This window comes from Pygocentrus nattereri, chromosome 14 (genome assembly GCF_015220715.1).
Source record: "Pygocentrus nattereri isolate fPygNat1 chromosome 14, fPygNat1.pri, whole genome shotgun sequence".
Classification (NCBI taxonomy): domain Eukaryota; kingdom Metazoa; phylum Chordata; class Actinopteri; order Characiformes; family Serrasalmidae; genus Pygocentrus; species Pygocentrus nattereri.
The window spans coordinates 37,891,989-37,917,640 of NC_051224.1; the positions used below are offsets into that span (position 1 = coordinate 37,891,989).

Below are 25,652 nucleotides of genomic sequence, written 5' to 3' on the forward strand. Positions count from 1 at the left end.
AAAGAAAGAAAGAAAGAAAGAAAGAAAGAAAGAAAGAAAGAAAGAAAGAAAGAAAGAAAGAAAGAAAGAAAGAAAGAGAGAGGTTTTGTTAAGACTCGTGTTTCCTATAGAAGAAAATTCTCCAGGACTCCTCCGTCGTCTCCTCCTCCCTTCATTTTTCTCTTCTGCATTACTGTGTCTTACAACAAACATAAGAGTCTGATCTGGTGCTCAAGATCTCTGAGGAGCCCTGAGCTTCGAAGCCTGTTTAGAACACACACACACACACACACACACACACACACACACGTTTACACAGGATTACGAAATGAATAAAAAAGTGAAGCGTTTAGAATCTCTTCAGATCCTCAGTTTGAAATGTAATCCAGAGGATCAGAAGGACTAATGTGAGATTCTGAAAAGGTGCTCAGATCTAATGATGCTAACCAGATGTTCCTTTTCTACAAAAAGCAAAAAAAAACTTGACAAGTGAAACTAAATGTGGTCAATGTATGGGATTTTTCTCACTGTAAGACTCGCAAAAAAGACTAATATTTGCAATATTTCCTAGATCTGATATATTGGCTATATTTAAGATGTTCACATTTGTCAAAACTTATTTTTGCAAATGTGAACATCAACATTTAAATCTTATTGCTTTTGTCAGAAGACATCATTTGAATGCCTGTCGCTCTTTACATTGTGTGTTAATTCTGTGAAGAATAGACAAAAAAAAGGACCTAAAATTTCTTGGAAAAAATTCTGGTTCCATTGACTTCCATTAAAAGTAAAGTAGATTTTTTATTTCTCCTATAAAGTTGTGATTTTGGAGATACGAGGTTTTGCTCTGTGTCATATATATGCGCGTTTTATATAACGGAACATCCAAAGTGAAGTATTTCTCCGTATGAGCAGCTGTAGGTCATTTTACATGTGTTGATAAAGGTTTAAGGTTATACTAACTCTTTGTTGTCTCAGCTCTTCTCCTCCGTCCCTCTCTCTCCTCCTCTTCTTCATCCTCCCTCTCCTCCATCTCCTTTTTCCTGAGTGCCTCCCTCCATCTTCGCACTCTCTCTTCCTTCACCTTCCTCTCTACCTCCTCTTGCCTCTCCTCCTCCTCTTCTCTCTCCCTGGCCAGTTTCATCACCTCCTCACTGAGGATCACCGATTCTCCGTTAGCAGAAACCAACGCTTGGATTTTAGCCAGAAGTCTAGCCACTAGGTCTTCCCCACCGCCGGTTTGACTGTAGAGGGCGTGGTAGCGCCTGCCGCATTTCTCCACCAGCTTCTCCAGCTCTGCGTTGTCCTCCACTTCCTCCTGGATGGTGGTTGGATGCAGCTGCTTGGTGTCCTTCACAGTGAAAAGCACCAGTGTGTGGCTCCAAGCTTGTGGACCAAACAGACCCACATGTTCCTCCGCGACGTGGCGCTCGCGGCCTGAAAAGGAGAAGGATAGAGGGACCACCAGGAGCAGCGCATGAGCACCTGGATGGCACAGCTTCATACTAGCCACCATCTCCTTTCTCACGTGTTCAGGTGATGCCCGGCTGCCGCCCAGGTTGAACCACTCCCATCCTGGAGTGTCCACTACCAACACCCGCTGTCCCCTGACCACCCCTTCACAGCGGACACTGACTCTGGTCTTCACTCCCACCTCATCAAATGCCTTGGTGCCCAGGATGGCGTTTCCAACTGCGCTCTTACCCGCCTCTCTCTCACCAATTAGAACCAAATTTAGGCTTGGGCTGGGCGAGAGAGACTGTGAATGGCCTGTAGGGGAGAGAGAGAGAGAGAGAGAGAGAGAGAGAGAGAGAGAGAGAGAGAGAGAGAGAGAGAGAGAGAGAGAGAGAGAGAGAGAGAGAGAGAGAGAGAGAGAGAGAGAGAGAGAGAGAGAGAGAGAGAGAGAGAAAGGAAGAGTCCATACATTTGTTCATTTGTTTCTATCCCATCAGACAGACATGAATGTGAATATGATAAAGCTGACAAATTTAATGCTGGAACGTTTGAGCTTTGTTTATCTTTTTTGCACGTGTTATAACTGCTTATTAAAGATCTTTAATGTGTTTAAGACATAATGAATAACCACAACCCCCTTTCACCCTGTTCTTCAGTGATCAGGACCCCCCCAGAGCAGGTGGTGGATCATTCTCAGCACTGCCGTAACACTGACATGGTGGTGGTGTGTTAGTGTGTGTTGTGCTGGTACGAGTGGATCAGACACAGCAGTGCTGCTGGAGTTTTTAAACACTGTCCACTCTAGACACTCCTACCTTGAGATGACAGCTCATCTGCTGCTGCAGTTTGCGCAACACACACCAACACTCCACCACAAAGTCAGTTTTACTGCAGTGCTGAGAATCATCCACTACCCCAATAACACCTGCTCTGTGGGGGTCCAGACCATTGAAGAACAAAGTATGCAGAGAAACAGATGGACTGCAGTCTGTAACTGAGCTACAAAGAGCTGGGATCAAGCCTGCTCACTGTACACTAATTCTCTTTGAACAGACAGACAGACAGACAGACAGACAGACAGACAGACAGACAGACAGACAGACAGACAGACAAACAAACAAACAATCTTAATCTAGAAGATACTTTGTAGTCTAGGACTACAGTTAATCCATGTCTGGGAAACCAGTACTAACTAATTAGCCTGTGGGGAAAAGAATGGTGGTATGTACAGGGAAATCGCCGTAAAACATCAGTTAAACACAAACTAAGCTTACGGGACCTTTAATATATGACCGGTAAGGTACCATAGAAATAGGTTCAAACTGACCCCGACCCCGGTCTGTTCCTCTTGCTTCTTCCATGGTCTTCAGTATTTTCTCCACTAGCTTTTCATTGATCCACTCATAGCTAGCCTACATTCATCAACAAGAAAACAGACGTGTGAAGCTGCATAAGGGTACGGTTAACTCTTAATACCGTATTTCCTTAAGCAAAGTTCATAGGTTATGGTTGCTGGCCAACCCACATGATCTAATATTTTATTTCTGAATGTGAGAGAGAGTTTAGCGATGTGTATTCACTGATTAGCCTGTTTTTACAGCACCTTTTACTATCAGGCTGACTCAAAGTCCACAGAGGAGCACTGCAATAGAGTGAACTGGGATATAACCATATCCATATGGGCAAACACCCTGAAAACACAGACTACTGTATGGCACTGTAGTACATTAGCACCGAATGTTACAGTGGAGTCACAGTGGACGGTTCCAAAGTCCACTAGAATTGCAATCTTACTGCCTCACTGTTTGTACTTTGCAGACCAGCAGCAACAGGATTAAGCCTGTATAGCACCTCCAGCTGTTAGAATGGAAAAGCTCAACGACTACCTCTGCAGATATAAAGGCTGCATTTTTGCAACTCACATGCTGCAGGAAGAGAACATCGACTGCCTTCAGAACTTCGAGATACGGGACCGTGACATTGTTCTGGTGACCTACCCAAAGTCAGGTGAGAGAGTGTTAGTTCAACCTAGCTTGCTGACAATGAATGAGGGGTAGTAACCATGATGTCATGGTCATTTACAGCATTTGTTAGTAATGCCTGAAATTCGCAGGCTTTACATCTGTATTATTCAGTAACTACCTGGAAAACAAGGCTGATTGAGGGTAAAACATGCAGGGTGCACTGACTGGTGGGATTCTATTAGATGAAGTAGAAAAATATACATGTACAGTAACAGGTGGCCAGTAGCAACAAACTTTTCAACTCGTTCTAATGGCATTTACAATATGGGCTACGTTCACATTAGCAGGTTGAAGTGGCTCAAATCCGATTTTTAGCTCTGTGACTCCGATCTGGTGTTTTCAGGGCTGTGTGGACACAAATCTGATCTTCAAATCCGACCTTTCGTATGTGGTCCTAGATCGGATACGTATCCAACTCGTGGACATGCAAACTTAATGTGGCGCCCAGATCAGAATTCAAGAGCTTTTTACTCCACTGCGCCTGTGCTGTCATTCAGCGTTACCATGGCAACAGCGACGAACAGAAGGTAAAGCCTGTAAACGGTGGAAAAGCAGCTCATCTCACCTTTTCCTCCTCCGTCTGGCTCTAATAATGAAGCTGAGAGCTGATCAGAGTTAATGATCTTCTCAGCGAAGCTCGTTCTGCTCGTTAGTTTGTTTGATGATGAAGCGATTCGTTCACGTGACGTTACTGAGTAGGACGAGCTCATGAGGGTCATTTCAGATGCTGGTTTGCTCACATTAATGACTGATCTCAATCACTTACCTAAACGAGTGTGGACCGTCGTGTCCGAGAGATCGGATTTGAGCAACAAATCGGATTTGAGTAACGAGGCTTGAACGTACCCATTGAGATGTTACTAGTATTGAGTGAAGGACGTGGGATTTTTTTTACATTGTACTTTTATCAATTTAATAATTATTGGCACCTTTGGAGTAGATGGATAGAAAAAGTTAATGGAAAAATTTGTCTAGTTAATTAGATCAGTCAATGAATATCACTATTATTACTGCTGGGTCAAACTGACCTGACCTCTGTGTGGAATATAAACATGTTCAAGCAGAAAGTCCAGCAGAAAAGACTTCATGCTTCAACAATTAAACATATTTTCCTGCATTTTTTAAACTTAACACATCAGGAGGGTTGAAGGTTTGACTTAACCCTTCAAATTTGTAAAATCAAATTAAATATTCAAATTTGCTGTGATGCATCTGTAATTTGATGGAAACCAAGCATGTTTTCACAGGAACGATATGGACGCAGAACATCATAATGTTGATCTGTGAGTCGGACTGCACGAATGAGACTGAATTTTCCAACAATCTGGAGAAAATGCCATGGCTGGAGTATCCGCAGGGACACTCCGACTATTCCTCCCGAGCCTCTCCGCGCTTCTTCGCTTCGCACCTCCCACCTGCACTCATGCCCCCTGGACTTAAGGACAAGAAAGCAAAGGTAGAGTAGGAGACTGGGCTGCTTTTGGGATAATTTTCCACTTCTTTAAAATGTACTGATTTTTTAATTTATTTATTTGTAATGATGTTCTTTAACCTCCCATAGGCTTTAATCTGAAATAGAAAAATAATTAAATTAAAATTAAAAGATAAATGCAGATTGTTATTTAACAGAGTTAAATCATTAAACCAAGAATGGGCTTTGAAAGGTATTCATTTTTCAGCATGAGGAAAAAAAAAAACAAAAAAAAAAAAAACACATTTTTCAATATTTTTAAAATATTTATATTTTATATATTTATGGTATTTAATGTGTCCACACTTTATTCCAGCTTCCTTTTTCAATAGACTCACTTTCAGTTCCTCAAAGAAATCTGCAGACACGCCTCCCAAGTTCAGTCTTAGAAGCTGGTTGATCATCTTCTGAAGTAATCAAACCCATTCAGTGGTGTTGAGGTCTGGACTCTGAGGCGGTCAGTCCATCGTTCAGCTTCTTTGATGTGTCCATCTCCTTTTCTCAGTGAGGTTCTTCTTGATCACCTACACATTCTTTCAGACCCACAGCGCTGAGTGGTCTTCTCACAGTGGAAGGATGGATGTTTGCAGATCTGAAGCAGCTTGATGTTCTCCTCTCTCTCAAAGATCAAAGCTTTAAGCGCTGTTTATCTGATGGGGGCAGTTTTGGTGTCTAGCAGGTCTAACAGCCACTTGGAAGACCTGTCTTATTGGAAATATTTCTGCATGAATAGAAAATAAATTGTACTTAGTAATTCTGACTGAGTGTGTAAATAAACGGTGCTCTCTGACATTCGCACAGTTCTGTATGTCATGCTGCATCACTAAACCTCAAAAAGACTTTAGACAGTGCCTTAATGTCTGTTCTTGACTGGTTTAAAATGCTAGATCGTCTATGTGGCCAGGAACCCTAAAGATGTTGCGGTGTCTTATTTTCACTTCTGCCATGCATGGACAAACCTGGAGACCCCCAAGAGCTTTGAAGAGTTTCTGCAGCAGTTCCTCGCTGGACACGGTAAGGCGGAATCCCTGTGAGGGTCTACATTGAGAGATTCTGCATAAAGACATTGTGAGAATAGCTCAAAAGTGCATACAGTATATTAACGTGGAGCGTTCTTTTACTGGCATTCATTTAATAGAAAACTGACCGTCTCTGTGTGCTGCTGGACTTTGCAGTTGCTGGATCGTCGTGGTTTGATCACATCCGGGAGTGGCACACACACAAAGATGAGTACAACATCCTCTTCCTGACATACGAGGACATGATCATGGTAAGATAAATGCATGAAAGAGGTTCAACTCCATGTAATAAACCACAAAAAAAAAGAAATCATTATTGCATTATTACCAATTAATGTTTTTATAAAGCCAGAGAGGCCAGGTTGAGATGGAGCTGCTGGGTAGAAGGAGAAGAGGTAGAGCTCAGAGAAGGTTTATGGATGTAGTGAAGGTGGACATGGAGATGGTTGGTGTGAAAGTAGAGGAGGCAGTGGATAGGGCAAGATGGAGGCAGATGATCCTCTGTGGCGACCCCTAAAGGGAGCAGCCGAAAGAAGAAGGTAATAATGCAATAAATTCTCAAAAATAATGCTTTGACACCATTCTAGCACTTAATTTAATCTTGAACATAATGGAATGAGATAATTATGTTACACCAATTCTTTCAAAATGACACTTCGATACTTACAAACTCAATTACGTCCAAGCACACCTCTATACACATACATGTATAGCAAACACTTGGGACACTATAGTAATGCCCTAGGAAGACCTTAGCAACCACCTGGAATAACACAGCAAAAGCTAAGAAACACATTAGCAACCCCCTGGGAGGCCATAGCAATAGCCTAGCAACACCTGACTGACCACCTGGGACAGCATAGCAACATTCCATGGCTTTGTTAAGCCAATTTAAAGTTTGTTCATGAACTTCCTCTTCTAGTTCAAAACAAAAAAAATAATAATTAACCACAATTATTCAGCTTTTTTAAACTAAATGTAGGCTAATCTATAAAACCTCAGTACCTCCCATCCTGTGCTTTCTGCATTATGGCAGGATCTGAGGTCGGCAGTGGAGAAGATTTCCCGCTTTTTGGGACGAGATCTCGATGACATAGCAATGGCCAAGTAACACATTAGCAACCACCCGGGATAACATAGCAACACATTAGCAGCCAGCTTGGATAACATAGCAACACATTAGCAGCCAGCTGGGATAACATAGCAATGGCCAAGCAACACATTAGCGATGACCTAGGATTCAATACCAACAGCTTGATCAAGCCACTTTTTCAGACATGAAATCCTTATTAAACATAAAATTTTCAGCATTCTAAAACTATAAGAAAAATAGTTTTCATGACTTCATAAAGAATTATTTATCATCTTTAATAAAACTCAGTACCTCCCATCCTGTGCTTTCTGCATTATGGCAGGATCTGAGGTCGGCAGTGGAGAAGATTTCCCGCTTTTTGGGACGAGATCTGGACGAAGCTGCGATCTCTCGTGTTGTGGAGAAAGCCACCTTTAAAAATATGAAGGAGGACCCCAAAGCCAACTATGAGTTCCTTCCTACTGAGACTCTACAGGGCAAATTCATGCGCAAAGGTCAGAATTCAGAGATTAACCTATATGGACATACAGAGTCCTGTATATGGACAGCAGCACGTTTATTAGTTTGTCTCTGTACAGTAGCATTTGTTCTTAGTTCAATCAGAGAACTGCTAAATATCTTCATCCTCATGATGTTCCACTTTACTCACACTCCAGTGTGATCAGCTTCCAATGCCAGACTCCAACAAACCATTCATGTCTATAGTTTTGGCTCCGTATTTCCTCTTTTAATTAAATACCACAGCGGCGTCGCACTTTTTACACCCTAATGCAAACAAAAAGGGATCTCTGGAACAAGGCCATGGAACAACCACTTTTGGTTCCTTCAAGAACCTTTGGTAACACTTTACTTAAGCCATGCTAAGTAACATTGACAAACTCATGCTAGAAACATGTTATATTCTGTCATATGTTCTCATAGCAGATTGTATTCAGTAAAATAACAATGGGTGGTTTAATGGAGGGTTCTTTAAAGATTGTTTGAGCCCCTTTGTCATGTATGTCTTGAGAGAAGGAGGAAATGGACTCAATCTCCCAGAATCACCTGGGAGTTCACATGACTGATGCTTCCTACTTCTCACAACAGACTACATCACCCAGAATGCAAGGGGTGATCAGCTGACTTCAGGTCCACATGTTCTTATCAGCGTTCTCCATTGCTGGAATTCTGATGTGGTTCATCTGTTTGGATCATGTGATTAGCTGTTAGTATATAAGCCCGGGCTTTAGCATTAGGCAAACTGTGAACCTCCTTATTTTCAATACAGGCCTTCAAAACAATGTTCAAAACAATGCCATGCCGTTATTTTAAAAACAAAAATCTCACATACTGTTTATTTAAGGACCATTTTTGCATGAATGAAGAACCTTTTTAAAGTTTAACGAAACTCTTTATAACTCTTTATAATCTTTATAAAGTTCTTAACCACTTAAAGGCTCATACATCCCTGTAACTTTACCAAGTGAATCATTTTGATTTTGTTTTTTAAATAAAGTGTTCTAAGAGATTGTAGAGCAGTTGAGTGTGTCTGATGTGTCTTGTGTGTTGCAGGTACAGTAGGAGACTGGAAAAACGCCTTCACTGTGGCCCAGAACGAGATGTTTGACCGTATCTACCAGGAAAAAATTAACAATCTTCCATTCAAGTTTATATGGGACATAAATTAAGGCCCTTTCTTATGGAAACTGTCGTATCTCGACACTTGTTTAACCATCAAGCCTAAGTTCTATCTATGGTTTGTAAAATAAGACGAATTCAATTTGTTTAAAGAATTAAAAAGAATTGAACAAACTATAAAATACGGGAAGTACGAGAAGACTCTTCAGAATTCAGAAGTGCAGGTCCTTTATTTCTTGAGCATGGAGAATGTTTTCCAAAGGCCGTTGGACGACACACCCAAATATACAGAATTTGTACACGTTTTATACCCTCGGTGAAGGTGGGGTGACATCGCCCCACCTCTTTTTTGTCATCTCCTGGTTTCACAAAACCACCATTATCTCCAAGTCTTGTCCGAATTCTTTTTTAAAAAAAACATTGTGCCAAGCACATGCTGGTACTTTTCCATCTCGGCTTTTTGGCCTTGAAAGGTTCACAAGTTCATTCGCTCCTTATATAGTATCTGTTTCCTCTCTTGCACCCTACTGAAGTTATTTTAGGGCACTTATTCCAATGTGTTTAGGCCTTATTTATGATCTAGCCTGTATAATACATGGCATTTTAATTTTGAGAATCTTTAATTTACATCAAAACCAAGCCATATGATGAATATACTGTACTGTGATGACGTGTTTAAAAATTAAAACCTGTTTACGTGCCTTGGCTCTCCTTGTTGGCTTCAAAATGACGCCACACCCGTGTATTTTCGATAATGCATTCGGTAGTAATCCTCTTTTTTGTGCAAAGAGTGCTTGAAAAAAACAGAAGGCAAAATCACTTTCAAACACACGTGCTCGTAAAGCTGAGATTCTCCCCTTTCCAACGACACGTCAATCAAACCTGTCGACCAACCAGGTGTCACGTTAGGCGGACGCGCGACAGGGGAGGCGGGATATAACCCGGAAGATTAGCTGGGGATAGCAGGCCAAGAGCGCAGCAGAACGCCGGGTAAACACAGCTGAACATAATTATTTGGCTTTTATAATACAGTTGAAATTGTTGTTATAACAAAATTGTCAAGTAATGTAAAAGACATACACCATAGGATGTTGCCATCAAGAGTAGGTAATACATAAACACCTTTTTTCCTGCAAAAATTGTTAGAAAATTAATTTTTTTTCAATTTGGAGTGGTTGTGGTCCTTTGGAGACTTCCAAAGGGACACTTGGAGAAATGTACACAGACATGTATGTACACTGTCTACTCTAGACTGAATAACTTCTGATCAGTGAGGGTAATCAGTTTAAAATTTTACATGGTAAAAATCTGACCAAGGGGCAAAATATCCATTCCATCCATCCATCCATTTTCTAAGCCGCTTCTCCGTCAGGGTCGCGGGGGGATGCTGGAGCCTATCCCAGCAGTCTTTGGGCGAAAGGCAGGATACACGGGCAAAATATGGAACTGCAAAAACATTTCATGGACATGATCTCTTCAGTTTATGGTCCCTAAAATCTAAAACAAAAAAAGAAAAGCACCTGTTTTTTTTCCTATTTTTAACATATTTTGGCCATTATAGTTTCATTTCAATAATTTCAAGTGCTTTCAATTAATCTTTTAAAGGCTTTTGAGTAATAATACTTCTTAAAATTGCCTCTGGATTATATAATATTTGAGTAAAAAGCATTAATATTTGGGTATGTCATTTCAGGCAAAAATTGGCAAAAATAGGCTTGGAGTTTAACAGGTTAAAGGCATTTTCATCTTAAATCACTCTGCTGTATTTGTAGTGTACGGTCACTTACCATGGACAATAGTTTGAGCGTTTCTCTGTATAATGAACTGAAAACCTGCTGACCTGAAATAATTTCACAAAATGCCAAGCTTACTGCCCATGGTATAATGGTCACATTTTATATAAAGTAAATGGGTTGTGAGTAACAGTAAATGGGAAGCCTGATGCCAGTCCTGATGAGGTGCTGCTGGAGTTTTCAAACGCTGTGTCCACTCACTTTCCACTCTATTAGACACTACAACCTCATTGGTCCATCTTGTAGATGTAAAGTCAGAGATGAGCACTCCAAGCCTTACATCACCAAGCACAATGCAAAGTGTGAAATGCAGTGGTGTAAAGCGCCACCACTGGACTCTAGAGCAGTGGAGACGTGTTCTCTGGAGTGACCAATCACGCTTCTCTGTCTGACAATCTGATGGATGACTGGGTTTGGTGGTTGCCAGGAGACGGTACTTGTCTGACTGCATTGTGCCGAGTGTAAAGTTTGGTGGAGGGGGGATCATGGTGTGGGGGTGTTTTTCAGGAGTTGGGCTCGGCCCCTTAGTTCCAGTGAAAGGAGCTCTTAAAGCTTCAGCACCAAGAGATTTTGGACAATTTCATGCTCCCAACTTTGTGGGAACAGTTTGGGGACGGCACCTTCCTGTTCCAACATGACTGCTCACCAGTGCACAAAGCAGGTCCATAAAGACGTGGATGAGCCAGTTTGGTGTGGAAGAACTTGACTGGCCTTGCACAGAGTCCTGACCTCAACCTGATAGAACACCTTTGGGATGAATTAGAGCGGAGACTGTGAGCCAGGCCTTCTCGTCCAACATCAGCGTCTAACCTCACAAATGTTCTTCTGGAAGAACGGTCAGAAATTCCCATAAACACTCCTAACCCTTGTGGAAAGCCTTCCCAGAAGAGTTGAAGCTGTTACAGCTGCAAACGGTGAGCCAACATCATATTAAACCCTATGGATTAAGAATGGGACGTCAAAGTTCATACGACAGTCTGCTTTTCTTGCTTTTTACAGCACCTTTTATTGTCAGGCTGACTCAAAGTCCACAGTGGAGCACTAAAATAGTGAACAAACAGATAAACATGTGTCCATATTGGCTTATATACAGCAGCTACATACAGTAGTAATATGGTTGCACTTCATTTTCTAAATGCCCCTGAATGTAATTCGCATGCAAACACCCTGAAACACATAAGCCGGTATGTCACTGCTGTACATTAGCACTGAATGTCAGGTCGAGTCGCAGTGGACGGTTCCAAAGTCCACTTGAACTGCAGTCTTACTGCCTCACTGTTTGTGTACTTTGCAGATCAGCAGCAACAGGATTAAGACTATATTGCACACTGCAGTGGTTGGAATGGAAAAACTCAACGACTACCTCTGCAGATACAAAGGTTATGTTTTTCCACTTGATTTGCTGCAGGAGGAGAACATCGACTGCCTTCAGAACTTCGAGATACGAGACAGTGACATTTTTCTGGTGACCTACCCAAAGTCAGGTGAGAGAGTGTTAGTTCAACCTAGCATGCTGACAATGAATGAGGGGTAGTAACCATGAGGTCATTTACAGCATATGTTAGTAATGCCTTCAATTCACAGACTTTACATCTGCAATGGTAGTTAGTCAGTAAATAAGTAACTGAGGGTAAAATGTGTGCAGAGTGCACCGAGTGGTGGGATTTTATTTGATAAAGAAATAGAAAAAGTCTGGTGTTAAAGTAACGGATAGGCATAATGGCAAATTTAATGTTGTAACATTGAACAAAACTCAGGTTCTTACAGTATTTAGCACCTCAAGGAAGGCAGACGTGTGGAGGCGGGGAAGAACAGCAAACCAAGGAAGCGTCAAAAGCAGCGTGCTCAAACAAAGGCTGAGCTAGAAAAAAGTCAAATAAGAGATGATCAGAAAACAAGACACTGCCTCTGAGATTGAGAGAGGAAGGTTTTAGGTTTTGCCAGTTTGCTCTTCGAGGAGCAAACACTTTTGCACGGCTTGGATTTTTTTGTTGTGACTGATCTGGGGGCAATTACTCTCTATTGTTTTTTCCAGCCCTCTTCTTCTCTCTTTCTATTTTTTTGAGGCAATTTCTTTTCTCATTCCTCTTTTCTTTTCAAAGACTAAGTACCGTACCGGTCACCGCTCTACAAAGGTGTGACAAACACTGGTGTTTGCTGCAGCCTTAAATAGAGGAGCTCACAGGTGTGTCAGGTTAGCCTGATTAGTACATCGCGCCTTGCTGCCGTCGCCCTCTGCTGGCAGGAGGCGGTGCAGGCTGGGCACCTTGCTGCCGTTGCCCTCTGCTGGCAGCAAGTGGTGCAGGCTGGGTGCCTTACTGCCGTTGCGCTCTGCTGGCAGCAGGCGGTGCTGGCTGGACTCTTGCAATGGTGACAGATTAGGGTCACCAAAACTATCATTAGATGCTCCCCCATGCCAACAAACTATATATAAGGTGTGTCAGAAGAGACGTTTTACTCTAACTACAAGTGTAAGTGCCTGGAATTTGCATGCTTGTCAACTCAGATGAGAAAAAAGCTTTTTGTGTTTATATTTTAAAAAATAGTTATAGGTTTCTCATGCTAAACATACTTTAAGTGAATATCCTAATTTACAGTGATACGTTTGTAATTTGATGGAAACCAAGCATGTTTTCACAGGAACGATATGGACGCAGAACATCATAATGTTGATCTGTGAGTCGGACAGCACGGGTGAGACCGAATTTACCAACAACCTGGAGAAAATGCCGTGGCTGGAGTATCCGCAGGGACACTCGGATTATTCCTCTCGAGCCTCTCCGCGCTCCTTCACCTCCCACCTCAGACCTTTGCTCATGCCACCTGGACTCAAGGACAAAAAGGCAAAGGTAGGATAGGAGATACTCTGGAGCTGCTTTTGGCCAAAAATGGAGGAATCCCAAATATTTTAAATTCACTGATCTTATTTTTTATTAGTAATGGTGTTACATCCTCTATTTTTGTCTGGTTTTAAATGCTAGATCGTTTATGTGGCCAGGAACCCTAAAGATGTTGCGGTGTCTTATTTTCACTTCTGCCATGCGTGGACAAACTTCGAGACCCCCAAGAGCTTTGAAGAGTTTCTGCAGCAGTTCCTCGCTGGAGATGGTAAGACAGAATCCCAGAGCGACTGTGAGGGTCTACATTGAGAATTTCTGCTTGAATTTCTGCTTGAAAGTCCCTGTAGATGCTGAATAATAGGCCTTGTAATATGCCTGGGATTTTGATGGGCTTATACAAAACTCACCGTGTCTGTTTGCTGCTGGATATTACAGTTAATGGATCATCGTGGTTTGATCACATCCGGGAGTGGCACACAAACAGAGACGAGTACAACATTCTGTTCCTGACATATGAAGACATGATCATGGTAAGATAAATTCATGAAAGGGGTTCAACTTCATTATATAATAACCATCAAAATGTAAGATTGGAAGTATTATAAAAACATACACTCACCAGCCACTTTATGAGGTACACTAGTTAGGTTGCTAGTAAAAGGCTGGACCCCCTTTTGCCTTCAGAACTGTCTTAATTCTTCATGTCAGACTTTCAACAAGGTGTTGGAAACGTTCCTCAGAGATTCTGGTTGGTTATTTGAGTTCCTGTTGCCTTTCTATCATCTGGAACCAGTCTGCCCATTCTCCTCTGACCTCTCACATCAACAAGGCATTTTCGTCCACACAACTGACCGCTTACTGGATATTTCCTCTTTTTCGGACCGTTCTCTGTAAACCCTAGAGATGGTTGTGTGTGAAAATCCCAGTAGATCAGCAGTTTCTCAGACCAGTCTGTCTGGCACCAACAACCACGCCACGTTCAAAGCCCCTTAAATCCCCTTTCTTCCCCATTCTGATGCTTGGTTTGCTGTGTCTGATCCACTCGTACCAGCACAATACACACTAACACACCACCACCATGTCCGTGTTACTGCAATGCTGAGAATGATCCTAAACCCAAATAGTACCTGCTCTGTGAGGGTCCATGGGGGTCCTGACCACTGAAGAACAGGGTAACAGAGTATCAGAGAAACAGATGGACTACAGTCTGTAACTGTAGAACTACAGAGTGCAGCTATACAGTAAGTGGAGCTGATAAAGTGGACAATGAGTGTAGAAACAGTGAGGTGGTCATAATGTTATGCCTATGCTATACTAGCAACCACAAGGAACACCATAGTAATGCCAGCTTAGCAACCACCTGGAATAACATAGCAATGGCCAAGCAGCACCTCAGCAACCACCTGGGATACCATAGCAACAGCCTAGCAACATCTGATGGATCACCTGGAACAACTTAGCAATGCTATAGCAACATCTTAGCTACAACATGTGATTCCATAGCAATAGCTTTGTCAAGCCAACCTCAAGTTCATTCATGAACTTTTGGTTCAGACATGAAATACTGGTTAGCCACAATTTTCCAGCATTCTCTAAACTAAATGTGGGCTGATTCCACTCAATGTTTTTTTTTCCTTGTTTCATTTATCATCTTTAATAATACGCAGTATTATTATTACAATTTCCCTGTGCTTTCTGCATTACGTCAGGATCTGAGGTCCGCAGTTGGGAAGATTTCCCGCTTTTTGGGACGAGATCTGGATGAAGCTGCGCTTTCCCGCGTTGTGGAGAAAGCCACCTTTAAAAATATGAAGAAGGACCCCAAAGCCAACTATGAGTTTGTTCCAGCTGAGATGATACAGGGCGCATACATGCGCAAAGGTCAGAATTCATAGAAGCCTTATTAAAGACATACATAGCGTGAGCTATACATGGACAGTAATGTGTTTATTAGTAAGACTCTGTACAGTAGTATTTGCTTTTTGATTAAGTAGTTCTCTGATTGATTTATCTTAAACCTTGTAATGTTGCACTTTATTTGCACTAACGAGTCATAGAAGATCCAGGTTGGGTTCCTTTATGAACCTTTAGTAACCCTGATAAGTGACACTGACAGAAACATGTTATAGCAGATGTTATGTTCTGTAATATGTTGTCATGGCAGACTATGTTCAGTAATATAATAGTGGATGGTTCTTTAAAGAACTCCAATGTAAATAAAAGATACACTCACAAGCACTTTATTAGGATCATTTGTACACTTACTCATTCAGGAAATGATCGAATCCCCCAATAGTGTGGTAGCAGTGCAGTGCATTAAATCAAGCATATACAAGCCAGCAGCTTCGAGGGAAAATGTGATCTCTAGTTTAAGTATTTCTGTAACTACTGATCTCCTGGACACACACCAGTCTCTAGAGTTTCTTAAAAGTTAGCATTAAAGTTAGAATTTGATCACAATTTGGTGCCCCTCATTATTTGAATGCATGGACCCTGTCAAAGTCCTTTCCTTGTATCAGCAGTCCAGGCTGGTGGAGGTGGTGTAATGGTGTGGGAAATATTTTTGGGCACGCTTTGGGCCCATTAACACCAATCAATCATTGCTATTTGGATTTTTCTGCTGACCATGTGTATCCCTTCTTGTCCACAATTTACCTAATGGCCACTTCCAGCCGAATAATGCATCATGTTCAGTGTTGTTTAGTGCCTTTCCCAGTCATAGTCACCAAATCTGAATTAATCCAATAGAACACCTGTGAGATGTGGTTGAATGGGGGGTTTGCTCCATGAAAGTACACCTGAAACATCTGCAGGAACTTCTCGATGCAATCATGTCAACATGGACCAGAATCTCAAAAGAAAGTTTCCAGCATCTTCCGGAATCAATGCCATGAAGAATTAAGGCAGATTTCAGAGCAAAACCTACCTGGCATTAGTATAGTTTTCCTAATAAAGTGCTTTGTGAGTGCAGTGAACACCATAGCAACCACCTGGAATAACATAGCAATGGCCAAGCTACATATTAGCAATGACATAACATAGCAAGGGCTAAGCAGCACCTTAACAATCACCTGGGATGCCATAGCAACAACCTAGCAACACCTGAGCAACCACCTGGGACAGCGTGGCAACATCTTAGCAACATGTGATCCCGTAGCAACAACTCTGTCAAGTGCTCAGTGAGTGCACATGAAACATCCCACTTATTTTGTTTTTTGTTTTATTTTGTACAGACTTTTACAGCAAATAGCCAAACTTTGCTTTGTAGTGAAGTGCCATCTTTATTTTAAAAACAGGGCATCAAACAATGAAGAAACTCCACCTAGTGTAAACCATTTGAGCCCTTAAAATCCCAGGCTGTTTACATAGTAAGGCTTTTTGTTCAGTAAATACGGGAACTTCAGTGAAAACTAGTTGAGCTGTTCTTAGGTTGTAAACTTTGGGCCCAATGGCAGGCCCAGGCCTTTTAAAGGTTTAAAGGTCTATACATCCCTGTGGCATTACAAACTGATTCATAAATGTTGTTTCAGCAGAAGAGTTTTCAGAGATTTTACAGCAGTTGAGTGTGTCTGATGTGTCTTTTGTGTGGTGTTGCAGGTACAGTAGGAGACTGGAAAAACACCTTCACTGTGGCCGAGAACGAGATGTTTGACCGTATCTATCAGGAAAGAATGAAGGATCTTCCATTCCAGTTTATATGGGACATGCGTTAAGGCCCTTTGTTATGGAAACTAGCCATGTACTGAAAACACTGGACTGTGATGACATATTTAGAAAGTAAAGACTTTTTTCATCCTAATTACGCTGCATCTGTATTGGCCAGTTAGAGTAAGTACAAGGTAGGCGTTTCTAATAAAGTGGCCAGTTAGGGGAAGTTCAAGGTAGGTGTTTCTAATAAAGTGGCCAGTTAGGGGAAGTACAAGGTAGGTGTTTCTGATAAAGTGGCCAGGGAGTGAAAGTTCAAGATAGGTGTTTGTAATAAAGTGGACAGTTAGTGGGAGTACATTGTAGGTGTTTCTGATAAAGTGGCCAGGGAGTGGAAGTAAGTGTTTCTAATAAAGTGACAGGTTTAAAAATGAAAGAAATACTCAGTTTTTCATTCTAATCACTCTCTGCTGCATCTGTAGTGCCTGGTTTATAATAAACTAAAAGTCTGCTGACCTGAAATGATCATTTTACAAGACATTCACAATAAAAGTATGTGATTGTGAACTAATACTGACCAGCAGAGGTCAGTATACAACAGCACGTTATGTTCTGCTCTGTGTGCTTCACTACAAACCGGTTTTGATTGAATTGTGTGGTTGATCAAACTCAAAGGCTCAGGCGAACTTTTTTTTGGTTTACTGCATTTGCAAAGAATCAAAAGGGGAAGACACACCCATGGACTTGTTTACTTACTGTACTTTTACCGTAATTGCAATTTTACAGTGCTTAGGATCAGTGACAGGTTTGGAACACTCCTTTTCACCGTTTGAAATATGGGCTACAGGTCAAAGACGAACTTGCAGAGTTTATCTAATGTCATCTAATGTTCAAACAGTGCACCTTTCTGAATTATATAACTTTTGTTGATCCACTCATAACTTACTCATCTAAATCGAAACGAAGCAATGCTTATAAATAAACACATTTACATTAGTCTGAAAAACATCAGCACCATTGAACAGACACAGTATCCACATCAGTCTACATAAAACACCCTGTATACTCACGCCAGCCTATACAACGCACGAGTGGCAGAGTTTTACTGTGTGTGTGTTGCATCTGTGTTTCTTGCACATGATGCATGTATGCTGTGTCCTTCTGTCCATCTTGGGTCCAAACACCTCACAGCACTCTCTCTCTCTCTCTCTCTCTCTCTCTCTCTCTCTCTCTCTCTCTCTCTCTCTCCCTCACACACACATGCATTAGTCAGATATAACATATGCAACAGCATCTCACACTTCAGCTTCTGCAGATGGTTGTTCTGTGGGTCTGTGGGCTGTAGGGACTCCAGCCTCCTCCTCCTGAGTCCGGCTTCAGGGTGGCTGCAGAAGCTGGGCTTCTTGGGATGTGTTGTCTTCTCAACAGCAGGCCATATAGGAGGTGGACAGACACAGCACCTTCCCACTTTTATGACCTGTGGGTTCAGTGAACCGAACATGTGCAGTGTACAGTGTGAAGTCAGTGAAAATCTGGTTGTTTATATGTTCTTCACAGTAAGAGAGCAAAGGCCGAGGAATCTGAGGTTGAAGTTATACTAAATTGCCTCATTTTTTTTTGTTAAACATTGAAAATGAGTCCCACAGGCCTGAACACCACACTAGGGTAAAAGAAAGTTCATAAGGTAAGATTGCCAGCCTGCCCATCCTATCTAATGTCATTGTCCATGAATGGGAGTCTTGTGAAAGACTGCATGTTTAGTGATTAACCTGCTTTAACAGTGTCCTTAACTTTTAGGCCAACTCAGAGTGACTGCAAGTCATTGCTGTACATTAGCACCTAATGCTACTGTGGAGTTGTAGTGAATGGCTCCAAAGGTCAGTCGAGCTGATTGTCTGTCTGTGTACTTTGCGGAGCAGGATTCAGACTGTGTAGCACTCAGCAGCCGTCATAATGGAAAAGATCAATGACTACCTTTGCAGATATAAAGGTTATGTTTTTGCAAGTCACCAGCTGAAAGTCGACCACATCGACTCCCTTCCAAACTTCGAGATACGAGACAGTGATGTTTTTCTGGTGACCTACCCAAAGTCAGGTAAGAGAATGTTGAAATGGTAAGAATAGATCAGCATAGAATGAAGAACTGGTGGCTGTTCGCCTCCTATTATCACTATATTAGCACATGAACACAGATTCTTTACTTATTAATTACAGTTAACCTCAGTAAAATATTAAATATCCACTTAAGGACTGCTGCATGGGTCACTAACCCCATAAATTCCTTGATTATTATTCAGAAAGTACTTGGAAATAAAGGTAAACTGAGTTCTACCGTTGTAACAGAGAGTAATTCTATTTGAAGAGGTAGAAAAATGATCATATCACAGAAATGTCACAAAATGTGTACATTTTCTGACATTAAATTTTTATTTAAAATTTTAAAATTTCATTTGTAGTAATTAAATACTCAGGAATTTGTACTTTGTACAATTAAAAACTCAATAAAAAGTTGCGAAGATGAAGTTGCTTCTCTTTCCAGCAGTTACATTCGGCGCCTCAGTCAAAATTTAAGGTGGAACGGGAAAATTCAAACGAGAAGCGACTTCAGCCTTCAGAGACATCTTACAAGAACTTGATCTAGTTTAGAGGAAAAGTTTTCTGGCAGAAATGTGAGGAAAGCAGTTATAGCTGAGCTAAAGCTTCAGGCAGAGTAACGTACATCAGTGCTCTTGATTATATTTTTTAGCCTATACTAGGACATCAGCCCACACTGAGACATACTGGGCATTAAATGTCTCCCAAGGTGGTTTGACTTTGGTGAAAGGACAAAATGTCTCTTAACATTTGGGTTGTGACTCCTGATCTAACCTGATTTTTAATACACAACGTGCCAGTCGGATTTCTCGCTGTTGTGTATTTATTATGTGCCGCCACAAACTGTCCGGGCGCTGCACTTAGCCACTTCCCCCCTTTGCGTTCAGTCAAGATTACATCATAAATAAAATATTTAGAAAATCGTTTTTTGACATTTGTGAATGGATTCAGAATCGTTCATGTCTGCATCGCAATGCGTCTAAGAATCGAGTTTTTCTCGCACCCTTAAAAACCACATACTTTAATTACTGCCACCACCAGAAAGTCCTATGAACATATTGTAATATTATGTAATATTATTATCCATGTTTATCAGTTCATTAATGAGTGGAAGAGTAGAGAATACACACATGACAACAAAAATATTTACTTTCATTATTGTGACAATTGCAATAAAACATGAGCATATGCTCAATATGCCTATAATAAAGAAGTTTAACCCTCTGGGGTCCGAGATCGTTTCTTGATTTGTTCATAAAATATGATCATATCTAAACGCTCCGTTGGCTTCATCACTGCTTTCCAAACCCGCTGCAGCAGGTTCAGTAGCTGTAAACTCTCTGCACGCCAATTCACTCGAGTCTCCGATGTGGACTGAATGAAGAATGAAAGGTGTCCGGCGTGACGGTCAGTCCTTAGTGATTTCCTGAGTGTCCACTGGTCAGTTTCACACAGAACGTAGATGGACACACAAATCCACCAGCTCCACACGGTGAGAGGCAGAGAATGTGTATCTCAGCCCCTCTCCATAGGCTCATAACTCTGGATGTGAGTCATGTATGATTTTGTGATAAGATGGAATGGAAAGGGTGACTCTACAGACTCAGGAAGCATTTGAACTGTATTTCTGCACTGTTTTATTGCAAAGATACAGAAACAGATATGGAATCATCAAATTCGATGCAGTGGTGAGTTTGTGGACCTCAGTGGATTAAAACAACCTGAGCTGTAGTGAACCAGCCTGAAAGACATTTATTATACCAAAACGGACAGTAAGGAAAATGAAGAAGCTGTTAATGAGTCAAATTAGACTAATCATCCTAACTTATACTCTGATGTAAAGCAAGCATGTTTTCACAGGAACGATATGGACTCAGAACATCATAATGCTGATCTGTGGGTCAGACAGCACAGATGAAGCAGAATTTCCCAACAATCTGGTGAAAATGCCATGGCTGGAGTTTCCGACGGGACATTCAGATTATTCCTCTCGACCATCTCCGCGCTTCTTTGCCTCGCACCTGACGCCAGCACTCATGCCATCTGGACTCAAGGGCAAAAAGGCAAAGGTAGAGTAGGAGACACTCTGGGTCTGCAGGGCACTGTGTATAGTCAGACACCACCCTTCATTAATTTAAATTCCAGTCATCCATTCATAAACATCAGAAAAAAGCATTAAACGTTTAACAGTAAATTACTAAATTAACAGTAACAGCAAATTACTAAATTAAGCCACAACAACAAAAAATAACTGTACATTTTTCAGTTTTCAGTACATTTATTACATCACCTATTCTTTTCAGGAGACTTTCAGTTTCAGTTTCTCAAGGAATCTGCAGAGAAGCCTCCAAAGCTCAGTCTGAGAAGCTGGTTGATGATTTTCTGAACTAATCAAACCCATTCAGTGGTGTTAAGGTCTGGACTCTGGGGTGGTCAGTCCATCGTTCAGCTTCTTTGTTTGATGTGTCCGTCTCCTTTTCTCAGTGAGGTTCTACTTGATCCGCTACTCGTCCTTTCAGACCCACAGCGCTGAGTGGTCTTCTCACAGTGGAAGGATGAACAGAAACACCTGTGGATGTTTTCAGATCTGAAGCATCTTGATCTTCTCCTTTAAGTGCTGTTTATCTGATGGGGGCAGTTTTGGTGGTTTACTAGGTGGTTTACTTCCAGGTGGTTGTTTGGAATCTCTCTTTTTTCCCTTTAATTCATTACTTTAACTCCTCAAGACTATCTCATGGAATGGTCATTTTGACCTGAGGATAAAGGTGGTCTCTGACTTTTGCACAGTATTTGTGTCAGTTTAGGTGATGTCATTGCACCAAACCACAAAATCGTGTTTAACGTGAGTCATTCTCAATTCTTGTCTGGTTTTTACTGCTAGATCGTTTACGTGGCTAGGAACCCTAAAGATGTAGCGGTGTCTTATTTCCACTTCTGCCATGTGTTGACCAACCTGGAGACCCCCAAGAGCTTTGAAGAGTTTCTGCAGCAGTACCTCGCTGGAGATGGTAAGAGATTTTCTGTGAAGAGACACTTTTGCAAAAACATGCAGAACCTGTCAGTGTGGAACATTCTAGAAAGATTCATAATCGGGCAAGAACAGACACATAAGGCTTAACCCCTTACCAAACTCATGCATCTATAACCTAAAAATAGCTCCATTAGTTTGCATTGAAGTCCCTATAGCTACTGAATAATAAGGCTTTGTATGCAATGAGCCTGGAATGGTAGAGGGGTTAATACAAAACTGACCGTCTCTGTGTGCTGCTGGACTTTGCAGTTGCTGGATCATCGTGGTTTGATCACATCCGAGTGTGGCACACGCACAAAGACGAGTACAACATCCTGTTCCTGACTTATGAGGACATGATTATGGTAAGATAAATACATGGAAGAGGTTTGACTCATAATGTAATAACCACTCAAACTGTAACAATGTAAGCATGATAAATACTCGTAATGTAATCAGTGTTTTAGTATACTTGTCAGGTATTATTTACCTTTTTTAAGATGAAAAAGAAAAGTGTAATAATTCCTTTTCAGAATGACACTCAAAGATACTTACAAGTTGAATTACTAACTATTACACCAATTTACACACATATTAGCAACCACTTGGGAGACCATATGAATAACCCAACACCTTAGCAACCACTTGGAATAACATAGCAATTGCCTAGTAACACATGAGCAACCAGCTGGGGTAACGTAGCAGTGGCCTAACAACACATTAGCAACCAGCTGGAATAACATAGCAATGGCTACGCAACACGTTAACAACCAGCTAGGATGACATAGCAATGGCCAAGCAACACATTAGCAACCACCCGGGATGACATAGCAACACATTAGCAACACATTAGCAGCCAGCTTGGATAACATAGCAATGGCCTAATAAAATATTAGCATCCAGCTGGGATAACATAGCAACACATTAGCAACACATAAGCAGCCAGCTGGGATAACATAGCAATAGTCAAGCAACTCATTAGCAACCACCTGGGATAACATAGCAATGGCCAAGCAACTGATTAGCAACCACCTGGGTTAACAGCAAAATGCAAGCAATCCATTAGCAACCAATTGGAAAATCATAGCAATAGCCAAGCAACACATTAGCAACCACCTGGGATAACATAGCAATTGCCTAGTAATGCTTTAGCAACCAGCTTTGATAACATAGCAACAAATTAGCAACACATTAGCAGCCAGCTGGGATAACATAGCAATGGCCAAGCACCACATTAGCAACGACCTAGGATTAAATACCAACAGCTTGATCAAGCCACTTTTTCAGACATGAAATCCTTATTAAACATAAAATTTTCAGCATTCTAAAACTATAAGAAAAATAGTTTTCATGACTTCATAAAGAATTATTTATCATCTTTAATAAAACTCAGTACCTCCCATCCTGTGCTTTCTGCATTATGGCAGGATCTGAGGTCGGCAGTGGAGAAGATTTCCCGCTTTTTGGGACGAGACCTGGACGAAGCTGCGATCTCTCATGTTGTGGAGAAAGCCACCTTTAAAAATATGAAGAAGGACCCCAAAGCCAACTATGAGTTCCTTCCTACTGAGACTCTACAGGGCAAATTCATGCGCAAGGGTCAGAATTCAGAGATTAACCTATATAGACATACAGAGTCCTGTATATGGACAGCAGCACGTTTATTAGTTTGACAGTACAGTAGCATTTGTTCCTATTCCTCTATTTCTATTCATATAATTCTCTACTTGATTTATCTTTATCCATCTTCACTGTACGCACACTCCAGTGTTATTGGTTTTAAACACCCAGCCTTTACCAAACCACTCATAATGTATATAGATTTAGCTCCATATTTCTACTTTTCATTAAAAACACAGTTTCTTTGTAGTTTTACATCACAATGCAAACAAAAAAGGGATCCCCAGAACAAGGTGATCGAAGGTTCTTTTGGTTCCTTTAAGAACATTTGGTAACATTTTACTTAAACTCTGCTAAGTCACATTGACAAAATCATGATAAACATGCTAATTTTGTATTCTGTCATACGTTCTCATAGCAGATTATGTTCAGCAATATAACAGTGAATGGTTTACCGAGTGGCTCTTTAAAGATCATTTAAGCTCTTCTAATGAAGAAAAACATATAAACCATTCCACCCATTTTGGAGGATCAGTTTTGCTTTCTATTATATTTATGCAACTATGCTTTATAATTACGTTTAAGTGACCTTTTATGCTAAATATAGGGCTTTGAACAACACCTTACCATGCCCTTATATGATTCAAATCTGACAGTAACTGTTTTCATTGCCAGGGCTCATTTAAAGACCATTACTGCATTTTTAATGAAACTCCATATAATGTAAAGGTTCTAAACCAGATAAAGGTCCATACATCTCTGTAACTTTACAAACCCATTCATAAATGTTGTTTAAACAGCAGCGCTTTCAGAAATTTTAGACCTATTTTCTTTCAGTGTGTGTGATGTGTTCGTCATGTGTGTTGTTGCAGGTACAGTAGGAGACTGGAAAAACACCTTCACTGTGGCCCAGAACGAGATGTTTGACCGTATCTACCAGGAAAAAATGAAGGATCTTCCATTCAAGTTCATATGGGACATACATTAAAGCCCTTTTACTGTAAAGCCCTATATACTATACAGTACTGTGATCACATGTTTAGAAAATTTGAAATTTCTCAAGCTTTTCACTAATCACCCTCAATAATGCTGCATCTGTAGTGGATAAATGTGTGGAAGGACAAGGTTAGTGTTTATGACAAAGTGGACAGTGAATATAAGTAGAAGGTTGGTGTTTCTAATAAAGTGGACAGTGAGTGGAAGGACGAGATTGATATTTCTAATAAAGTGTCATGCTTAGAAGTTAAAGGAATATTCTTCTACCACTCCTCTCTTTCTCTGCTGCTATAATACTAAAGGTTCTACTAGCGATGAAGTGAGAAAGATGTCTAAACTGGCTATTAAGGAAAGTACACACAATTCCTGCATTACTGAGAAAGTCAAAACATAAAAAATCATAAGGTTTGTTCCAATAATGCCATTAAAGTCATCAAGCCCTGCAATTAAAAAAACCAAAGAAATACAAAAAAACAGCCCCTCCAAACCTTTACTCAATGTAAGGTCTCCAAATAACAAAATACTTCTGTTTCGAGATATTAAAGAGCATAAGGTCGATGTTATGTTATTATCAGAAACATGGTTAAATGAAAACTACAGATTTCTGCATAGTAAGACAGGGTAGGTGAGGAAGAGGAGTGGCATACAGTTAAAATAGTGACTTTAACCACAAAAATACATCTGTTTTTTCCTTTTATGATTTTAAATGAATAGTCATAGTTTCTCCTCTTATTATTAAGCTTGTAAAGCACTTTCAGCTGCCACTGGTGTAAAAACTGTTGTTGGATTAAAACCTTGTATCTCCAAAACTGTAACTTTACAGGAGAAGGAAAAAACCTATTTTAATTTGAATGTAAGTCAATGGAACCAGAAGTTTTTACAAGTCATTTTGGGCCATTTGTTTTAGTCCATTCATCATGAAATTTACACATAATATAAAGAGCAACAGGCATTTTTAAATTATGTAAAAAAAAAAAACGAAGAACAACAAAAAAG

At 40.8% G+C, this 25,652-nt stretch overlaps 4 protein-coding genes and 1 long non-coding RNA gene across 8 annotated transcripts; 3 read left to right on the forward strand and 2 right to left on the reverse strand.

The window, feature by feature from the left end:
* Positions 1-32: 32 nt before the first annotated feature.
* On the reverse strand, positions 33-3,436 carry LOC108436676 (GTPase IMAP family member 4-like). The gene is made up of 4 exons (XM_017713299.2): positions 3,357-3,436; positions 2,762-2,846; positions 943-1,749; positions 33-243 (listed from the first exon to the last, which is right to left on the reverse strand). The coding sequence occupies exons 2-4, from the start codon at positions 2,793-2,795 to the stop codon at positions 170-172; spliced, it is 915 nt and encodes a 304-aa protein (XP_017568788.2). The 5' UTR covers positions 2,796-2,846; positions 3,357-3,436; the 3' UTR covers positions 33-169.
* LOC108436674 (amine sulfotransferase-like) lies at positions 3,113-9,353 on the forward strand. Of its 3 annotated transcripts, XM_017713298.2 has the most exons (6): positions 3,113-3,441; positions 4,706-4,914; positions 5,817-5,943; positions 6,105-6,199; positions 7,364-7,535; positions 8,593-9,353. In XM_017713298.2, exons 1-6 carry the CDS (start codon positions 3,300-3,302, stop codon positions 8,706-8,708), a joined length of 861 nt encoding a protein of 286 aa, XP_017568787.1. In that variant the 5' UTR covers positions 3,113-3,299; the 3' UTR covers positions 8,709-9,353. The 3 variants fall into 3 exon arrangements, with proteins under 3 accessions (XP_017568787.1, XP_017568786.2, XP_037400871.1); XM_017713297.2 differs by lacking the exon at positions 8,593-9,353 and having other exon boundaries at positions 7,364-8,432; XM_037544974.1 differs by lacking the exon at positions 8,593-9,353 and having other exon boundaries at positions 3,304-3,441; positions 6,068-6,199; positions 7,364-8,432.
* LOC108436677 lies at positions 5,513-7,050 on the reverse strand. Its single transcript, XR_001858542.2, has 4 exons — positions 6,954-7,050; positions 6,077-6,175; positions 5,889-5,982; positions 5,513-5,650 (listed from the first exon to the last, which is right to left on the reverse strand). It is a non-coding gene; the product is annotated as an uncharacterized LOC108436677 (long non-coding RNA).
* Positions 9,354-9,593: 240 nt separating the features above from the next.
* On the forward strand, positions 9,594-17,248 carry LOC108436655 (amine sulfotransferase-like). The gene is made up of 7 exons (XM_017713272.2): positions 9,594-9,648; positions 11,746-11,935; positions 13,092-13,300; positions 13,433-13,559; positions 13,727-13,821; positions 15,001-15,172; positions 16,889-17,248. Exons 2-7 carry the CDS (start codon positions 11,794-11,796, stop codon positions 17,002-17,004), a joined length of 861 nt encoding a protein of 286 aa, XP_017568761.1. The 5' UTR covers positions 9,594-9,648; positions 11,746-11,793; the 3' UTR covers positions 17,005-17,248.
* A 1,354-nt stretch (positions 17,249-18,602) lies between these two features.
* Positions 18,603-24,912, forward strand: LOC108436654 (amine sulfotransferase-like). 2 transcript variants are annotated; one of them, XM_037544967.1, is made up of 7 exons: positions 18,603-18,620; positions 18,856-19,031; positions 20,891-21,099; positions 21,912-22,038; positions 22,311-22,405; positions 23,468-23,639; positions 24,533-24,912. In XM_037544967.1, the coding sequence occupies exons 2-7, from the start codon at positions 18,890-18,892 to the stop codon at positions 24,646-24,648; spliced, it is 861 nt and encodes a 286-aa protein (XP_037400864.1). In that variant the 5' UTR covers positions 18,603-18,620; positions 18,856-18,889; the 3' UTR covers positions 24,649-24,912. The 2 variants fall into 2 exon arrangements, with proteins under 2 accessions (XP_037400864.1, XP_017568759.1); XM_017713270.2 differs by lacking the exon at positions 18,603-18,620 and having other exon boundaries at positions 18,814-19,031.
* The last annotated feature ends 740 nt before the right edge of the window (positions 24,913-25,652 follow it).

Coding starts and splice junctions, on each gene's coding strand:
- LOC108436674 (XM_017713297.2), top strand. CDS start 3,300: ATGGAAAAGCTCAACGACTACCTCTGCAGATATAAAGGCTGCATTTTT. Junction 4,915..5,816: donor TTAAGGACAAGAAAGCAAAG/GTAGAGTAGGAG, acceptor TTAAAATGCTAG/ATCGTCTATGTGGCCAGGAA. Junction 5,944..6,104: donor GCAGTTCCTCGCTGGACACG/GTAAGGCGGAAT, acceptor TGGACTTTGCAG/TTGCTGGATCGTCGTGGTTT.
- LOC108436655 (XM_017713272.2), top strand. CDS start 11,794: ATGGAAAAACTCAACGACTACCTCTGCAGATACAAAGGTTATGTTTTT. Junction 11,936..13,091: donor GGTGACCTACCCAAAGTCAG/GTGAGAGAGTGT, acceptor ATGTTTTCACAG/GAACGATATGGACGCAGAAC. Junction 13,301..13,432: donor TCAAGGACAAAAAGGCAAAG/GTAGGATAGGAG, acceptor TTTAAATGCTAG/ATCGTTTATGTGGCCAGGAA.
- LOC108436676 (XM_017713299.2), bottom strand. CDS start 2,795: ATGGAAGAAGCAAGAGGAACAGACCGGGGTCGGG. Junction 1,750..2,761: donor AGGAACAGACCGGGGTCGGG/GTCAGTTTGAAC, acceptor TCTCCCCTACAG/GCCATTCACAGTCTCTCTCG. Junction 244..942: donor AAGAGCTGAGACAACAAAGA/GTTAGTATAACC, acceptor TGTTCTAAACAG/GCTTCGAAGCTCAGGGCTCC.
- LOC108436654 (XM_037544967.1), top strand. CDS start 18,890: ATGGAAAAGATCAATGACTACCTTTGCAGATATAAAGGTTATGTTTTT. Junction 21,100..21,911: donor TCAAGGGCAAAAAGGCAAAG/GTAGAGTAGGAG, acceptor TTTTACTGCTAG/ATCGTTTACGTGGCTAGGAA. Junction 22,039..22,310: donor GCAGTACCTCGCTGGAGATG/GTAAGAGATTTT, acceptor TGGACTTTGCAG/TTGCTGGATCATCGTGGTTT.